At 43.3% G+C, this 7,924-nt stretch overlaps 1 protein-coding gene across 3 annotated transcripts in view; it reads left to right on the top strand.

Annotated features, from left to right (window-relative positions):
- Nucleotides 1-3,773: 3,773 nt before the first annotated feature.
- Nucleotides 3,774-7,924, top strand: part of slc4a8 (solute carrier family 4 member 8) — a 49,839-nt gene continuing 45,688 nt past the window's right edge. For all 3 annotated transcript variants that reach the window (XM_034287349.1, XM_010881284.4, XM_029114160.2), the window contains exon 1: nt 3,774-4,136. In XM_034287349.1, the coding sequence (XP_034143240.1) occupies nt 4,092-4,136 (45 nt within the window). In that variant the 5' untranslated portion in view covers nt 3,774-4,091. The remainder of the gene's footprint in view (nt 4,137-7,924) is intronic.

Genomic DNA, 7,924 nt, shown 5'->3' with positions numbered 1-7,924 from the left:
CATAACTTTGAACGTCCACTAAAGATCACGTGTTTTTATGGCTGAACCTATCCGAATGAACTATTCGAATGAACTCAACACTTCTTTACAATAGGGTTGTACAACCATTTGTAGAATGTAAATATAATTATTGATGAATCTATCATGATGCGTTTCTATTGGAAACATTTTGTTGATGGTTGCTTATAGGCCAGTGATGATTTGAGTATATATATTGTCCACCAGGTGGCAGTCAACGCTTTTATATACAGTATTTCACAAAAGTGAGTACACCACTCACATTTTTGCCAATATTTGATATATATATGTTCATGTGACAACACTAAAGAAATGAAACTTTGCTATAATGTAAAGTAGTGAGTGTACAGCTTGCATAACAGTGTTTGCTGTCCCCTCAAAATAACACAACACACAGCAATTAATGTCAAAACCGCTGGCAACAAAAGTGAGTACACCCCTAAGTGAAAATGTCCAAACTGGGCACAAAATGTCAATATTGTGTGTGGCCACCATTATTTTCCAGCACTGCCTTAATCCTCTTGGGAACGGAGTTCAACAGAGCTTCACAGGTTGCCGTTGGAGTCCTCTTCCACTCCTCCATGACGACATCACAGAGCTGGTGGATGTTAGAGATCTTGCGCTCCTCCATCTTCTTTTTGAGGATGCCCCACAGATGCTCAATAGGGTTTAGGTCTGGAGACATGCTTGGCCAGTCCATCACCTTTACTTTCAGCTTCTTTAGCAAGGCAGTGGTCATCTTGGAGGTGAGTTTGGGGTCGTTATCATGTTGGAATACTGCCCTGCAGCCCAGTTTCTGAAGGGAGGGGATCATGCTCTGTCACAGTACATGTTGGTGTTCATGGTTCCCTCAATTAACTGTAGCTCCCCAGTGCCGGCAGCACTCATGCAGCCCCAGACCATGACACTCCCACCACCATGCTTGACTGTAGGCAAGACACACTTGTCTTTGTACTCCTCACCTGGTTGCCGCCGCACACACTTGACACCATCTGAACCAAATAAGTTTATCTTGGTCTCATCAGACCACAGGACATGTTTCCAGTAATCCACGTCCTTAGTCTGCTTGTCTTCAGCAAACTGTTTGCGGGCTTTCTTGTGGATCATCTTTAGAAGAGGCTTCCTTCTGGGACGACAGCCATGCAGACCAATTTGATGCAGTGTGCGGCGTATGGTCTGAGCACTGACAGGCTGACCCCCCACCCCTTCAACCTCTGCAGCAATGCTGGCAGCACTCATATGTCTATTTCCCAAAGACAACCTCTGGATATGACACTGAGCATGTGCACTCAACTTCTTTGGTCGACCATGACGAGGCCTGTTTTGAGTGGAACCATTTCTGTTAAACCGCTGTATGGTCTTGGCCACCGTGCTGCAGCTCAGTTTCAGGGTCTTGGCAATCTTCTTATAGCCTAGGCCATCTTTATGTAGAGCATATTTTTTTCAGATCCTCAGAGAGTTCTTTGCCATGAGGTACCATGTTGAACTTCCAGTGACCAGTATGAGGGAGTGTGAGAGCGATAACACCAAATTTAACACACCTGCTCCCCATTCACACCTGAGACCTTGTAAACCTAACAAGACACCAGGGAAGGAAAATGGCTAATTAGGGCCCAATTTGGACATTTTCACTAAGGGGTGTACTCACTTTTTGTGCCAGCGGTTTAGACATTAATGGCTGTGTGTTGAGTTATTTTGAGGGGACAGCAATTGTAGAAAAGTGTCATTTCTTCAGTGTTGTCACATGAAAAGATACAATCAAATATTTGCAAAAAGGTGAGGGGTGTACTCACTTTTGTGAGATACTGTAAGCAAAGTAGCATGTTCAAACACTGAAATAAATACATGGCTCAGCTTGTCGGGAAACATGCTTCAATATAATGTTACCGACTGTTACAGGAGTATATATATCTGAGCTGACATTCTTAAGCTCCGCTTCTAATCAGTGAAATAACTGATCAAATCACTTGCTTTTCTATCATTTCTTGCCCTTGATTTGTGACCTAGGCCTTCAATACAAAACAAAGATAACAAGCTGTTAACCCATTGGTTTAGGCCTATATACAGGCCTATGTAACAAGTCTCAAGTAGCCTAAAAAGATATGTGACCTAAAATCATTACAAAATCTGTGGCTTCATTATGGCTCAAAATTTATTATTCAGTTGTGTATGTTGGATTTACTAGGAAATATTTCACTGGCCCTAGACTTTTGCGGACCCTTTTTAAGTTTTAAATCACATTTTCTACAATTCTACATATTTGCAATGTGGCAGAGAGAAAATGTTGCCTGTTTATACTCTTCATTTCCACATTTCCCCCATTTTATTGTATCCAATTTCTGTCTTACAACTCCCAATGGATTCAAAGACTTGAAGATCACAATAAGTGTTCTTCCTAAGCACCTGCACCAAGCCATTATACACAAAAAAAAAAAAAAAAAATTGAACCTCATGGATGTAAAGACCTATGAGTACGTTTTTCATTAAAATGAATAAATATAATTTGAAGATATTTTCCAACATATACAAAATACTCCTTTTTGGCGACTATTGATCAGTGATGACGAGCAGTTGCGTTGCTAGGAACACAATACATTCGGTGCTTAGCCCACCCCCACGCCCGGGACAGAAAGTACAGGGTTTTGAATGTACATGCGGAAAATTTCGATGTACATGCTAGCGGCCTACACGTCTACAATGTCATAATGCGCGATCTGAATTTTAGATTAATTAAATCAGGGGCTATTTATTTCTTTATAATTTTTTTGGTCAATTTGAGATCCGGGGCAATTCATAAAAGATACGGGGCTATAGCCGCCTACGCCCAGGCCAAACGACACCACTGATGACGAGTGAGCAGCGCTTGACCTGGGCTAAAATAAGTGAATAAACTGACAAATCGCACATTTTCATGTTCATCCAAATGTATGTGTTAATAAGGCTTGTTCCAATAGGCCTAAGGCTTGTTCTTTTTCCTAACAAAGGAACCGGGACGCTGTTTGCCTAAAGTTCCGGCCCAAGTCAAGCACTGCGAACGAAAAATTACAAGACAGACTGATGTATCACATCATTGGCCGTTAAAGTACAGCGCTGCGAAGTGTGGGACGCGGAATGATCTTGAGGAAAAATTACGGGTAAAGATCCGGTAAGGCGCGAAGCGTAGCCTATTGGCAAGGATCTCCCTCCCCTCGCGCACAGCTGCTGATTTGACAGAGCGCACCTGAAAGAGAGCGCAATTGCATATAGCCTACTGTAGCTAAACAAGAGCTACATTAATAAACATTTATTGTAATCTGTCGTAGCCTATCATTAATGTAAATGTAAAGTTGCTCTATGTCATCGATAGATTATTGCTTCAATTTTGCACCATTTAATTTTTTGACACCAGTGCTTGTAGCACATGCAGAATAAACATTATGGACAGTTAAAGTAGGCAGGGGTATGGCTATTCTACTTCCGTTCTTTTTTTTAAAACACATTTTGCATTATGTCAACATCAGGCCTTAATCCAACGATAGATGCGTTATACAAAGCCATTTTCAGATTCAAATTTGGCAAAATACTTTGACAACGAATCCGTACTTAATTTTAATATGTATAACAGTCTAGTAGAGTGTTATAATACTCATACATAGGTTATGTTACTAATTTAATGTGCAACTTCAGGACTTAGTCCTGTTATGAGTTCGGCGGCAACAACAGTAACGCTCCGCAGTCTCAGCTTCTCTCTCATAATTGGCTGAACCGGCAGTGATGCTGCATCCACTGCTATATTTGCCTAGGACCAAAGGGAGGCAAGCTTGAGGAGTACAAACATCGGGACGTCAAAAAACGATCATAACAACATAACAGGTGTAATTTTCAGCGGTGCTGCTATTTTCTTTAACCTGTGTACATGTTTTCCCGCACCATGTGTGTCACAATATTCGAGTTTTGTCTGAAATGAATGTCGGTACAAATAATTGACTGACAACACCGGGAGTCTCTACATCTTCTCGAAACCGCCCTGGCTAATCCAGCCTCACCTTTTGACTCGGTGTAGCCCACTGGTCACCAAATAAACGGCTACTACCATGCCTGCCGGAGTCAACGACCCTGAGAGCATGTTGAGTTATCAGGTAAAGTAGGCTCACTCCTCTCGTTTGCTCCGTCATCTACAGTAGACTATTGAACATGGTATTTTTAAAAACGGGCACAGACAAGAGAATAGAAATAGTTTAGGTATATACAACAAAATGACTATGTTGACTGCGGAACGTTATGCCTAGTGTTATATACGGAATTATCGCCTGAGGAAATTTGGAACGTACCCGCACTCTCTTTTATTAGACGCGGGAAGATCAGGAGCAAATGTTCTTTCTTATTATTGGGCAGTTTAATCCATTTTGTTACAACTGTGTTGTGAACCCATTGCGATTTAGATTAATTTGCCACTCTGAGAGTGAAAACATTGTTGTTTTTGTAGGGCTGCACTTCTGTGTGAGAATGGAGCAGAGTAGATGCGTACTGCTTGTGTTAATTTGGCTTTACTCTGAAACTATAGGAACATCCAATGACTCAATTTCGATATGCTACTGCACATAGGCTACTGTATATTCTGCAATGCACTATTGTTGAGATACATGTATGTTTCGCGAGTTTGACTTCTATCATCTCAAACACGTTCAAACCTGGTTGGTATTTTCAGAAATAAGGACACTGTTTTGGAGGCAGATATGTGATCACTCTGAAGCAGGCATGCAAGGCAGACACGTGTAAACATGGACCGGCTTAGCTGTGTATAATTGTTCATTGGTTGGCTATGTAAATCGGACATTCATTGAAAACTGGTTGCCTATTAGATTTATCAGTGTATCGATTATGGAGCCTACATCTTATTTATTTTAACTTGGTAGACTACACTGGAAAAATGCAATACACCTGCCAGAACTGGTCTTCTATTCTTCATTTAGAACCGCATTCGACCATGGCAACCAATCACCTTCAGTGATACAATACTCATCTAACATGTTCGCTATGGCTTGTGTTTATACTGTTCTACTCATTTCTATAATACATTCTCAATTAGGCTACCCTCAAATGACCTTGACGCCATCCTGAGTGTGATCAATTGCATTAGAAGATATCCTAGCTCGGGAAATGCGATTTACTTTAATCGTTCTGTAAATTAGGTTGGGACAATAAGGCGACATTCCATGTGTAAAAAGATTAAGAGAAAATGAAACGTGCGTCACCGGTCAATACGTTATCGATCCGAATCCATTATCAGCTGACCAGCATGTACAGACTCCTCCTGAATACAAACCGACAGAAACGTATCTGGGTGCTGAATGAAATAGCTACAAGTGTATGCTAGCTTGCCGTACCGGCCCGGGAACAGAAAGGAGAAGGTTATCAGGATGTCTGTAAATCATCTGGATGACACAGAGGCTCATGGTAATTGGGTGGCACCGTGTATGTATGGTGACAACAACTTATTATGGTCATCAGGACTGTACTGCAGACATTTCACAGGGTTCAAACAGGCTTTATATGGACTTCTCATCTGATACTTGGCCAAAAGTCCCATGTTGGCAAGAGTCTGATTTTAAGTATTGAGGAATAACGTATCTGATCTGATACATACTGTAGCCAAAACTCACATATTAGTATGAGTCTAATTATAAGTATTTTGCATAGTGAGATGATCTGATACATAGCCTGAAGTACCATGTTAGATTAAGGCTTATTTTGAGCACAGATGATAAAGTGATAGGAGAGGATCTAGATCACACTGTGTATGAGCAGACCTAATGGCTGGTGTCTAGGAAACAGTTATACGGTTATATGCACACAAAAGTGTAGCAAATAGCAAGGTATGTAACAATTTAGGGATTCTTGAGTAAAATGCTAACTCCCTAAACATCATACCAATAAAGTTTACTCAGTGGATATTGTTATATACCACAAGCATTGCTTTTGCTAGATCTAAATGGGGTGACAAGACCCTATGCTTTGCCTTAGTTTTGACCCCAGTGTGAGGAATGGACAACCAGGAAAGCAAACCTCCATGTTTGTCATCAAAGGCAAACACCCTATGCATTGAGCCAATAGGGAATTGTGATGTGTCTCATATGGTGTCTTATTATTAAAATACAATTATTGTAAATAGATGGAATAATATAATAGATTTGATGTAAGCATGATGCTTTGAAGGAAAATATATTTCCTGAAATCTTGCAGGACTTTAATAAATGCACAAATTCTATCATAATGAATGGCCTGAAGCTACGAAGGTGGCAGAGTGGTCTGGGGAAGTCTGGTATACCACCAATCCTACCATCACACTCTGATTTGAGCCTTTGACTCCTCATGGGTGGACCAAATTGGCCATTGTCACGAGTGGACGGGGATGCATCATCAGCAGGAATTTCCTGACCTCATCGTTCTCCAGCAACCCCACAGTTGACTAGGGAGGCTGCAAAGCTATCGCTGTTAGTCAGGTGAGTGATCGTTGACCAACATGACTTCCTGATTGGAAGAAGGAGTTGGAAAAGAGCACAATGGCTCGCTTGCGGATGCCTGTAAAAAAATCTTAACCGCAATCTTCTGCCCAGAATCCTTTGGGAGTAGTTGCGATGAGACAACGGTGTGTGTCCTGTATTATTGCATAACTTTAGGGAAGGGCGAAAAAGGGGTGTAAAAAACTGTTCTTTTCTCCTTCCACCGTGTCAGTCGTCCAACTTCGTTCTTCCTGATGACCTTTCCTGGTCTTCAGAAAGGATGAATCTGAATGTCCCACTTGGCTACATTAAAATGACACAGAGGCCATTAATGGGGATTTCCATGCTAGAATAACCTCATTCCTAGGTATTTGCACGCAGCACTTATGGGCCCGGCACAACAACCATTGTTGACCTTAGTAGGATCGAATGTTTCATTTTAAGAGAGACCTTATCATCTTTTGATTTTAGCATGGCTTCAAATGAAGTATTTCTGATGTTTAATTATGTAAATTATGTAAAGAGTGTCTTGGACACTCGGGTGAAGAGAGGGGCGGAGCTGTCAACTGATCACCACCTGGTGGTGAGTTGGATCCGATGGCGGGGGAGGAAGCTGGACAGACTCGGCAGGCCCAAGCGTACTGTAAGGGTCTGCTGGGAACGTCTGGCCGAGTCTCCTGTCAGAGAGATCTTTAACTCCCACCTCCGGCAGAGCTTCGACTGGATCCCGAGGGAGGTTGGAGATATTGAGTCCGAGTGGACCATGTTCTCCACCGCCATTGTCGAAGCGGCCGCTCGGAGCTGTGGCCGTAAGGTCTCCGGTGCCTGTCGAGGCGGCAATCCCCGAACCCGGTGGTGGACACCGGAAGTAAGGGATGCCGTCAAGCTGAAGAAGGAGTCCTATCAGGCCTGGTTGGCTTGTGGGACTCCTGAGGCAGCTGACGGGTACCGACAGGCCAAGCGGACTGCAGCCCGGGTGGTTGTGGAGGCAAAAACTCGGGCCTGGGAGGAGTTCGGTGAGGCCATGGAGAAGGACTATCGGCTGGCCTCGAAGAGATTCTGGCAAACCATCCGGCGCCTCAGGAGAGGGAAACAGTGCCCTACCAACGCTGTTTACAGTAGAGGTGGGCAGCTGTTGACCTCAACTGAGGATGTCGTCGGGCGGTGGAAGGAGTACTTCGAGGATCTCCTCAATCCCGCTGACATGTCTTCCATTGAGGAAGCAGAGGATGAGGGCTCAGAGGTGGGCTCGTCCATCACCCGGGCTGAAGTCACAGAGGTGGTCAAGAAACTCCTCGGTGGCAAGGCACCGGGGGTGGATGAGATCCGCCCTGAGTACCTCAAGTCTCTGGATGTTGTGGGGCTGTCTTGGTTGACACGCCTGTGCAACATCGCGTGGCGGTCGGGGACAGTGCCTCTGGGAT

This window comes from Esox lucius, chromosome 17 (assembly GCF_011004845.1).
Source record: "Esox lucius isolate fEsoLuc1 chromosome 17, fEsoLuc1.pri, whole genome shotgun sequence".
Classification (NCBI taxonomy): Eukaryota; Metazoa; Chordata; class Actinopteri; order Esociformes; family Esocidae; genus Esox; species Esox lucius.
Note: the sequence above shows the minus strand (reverse complement) of the source record. Positions and strands in the feature narration are given on the sequence as shown.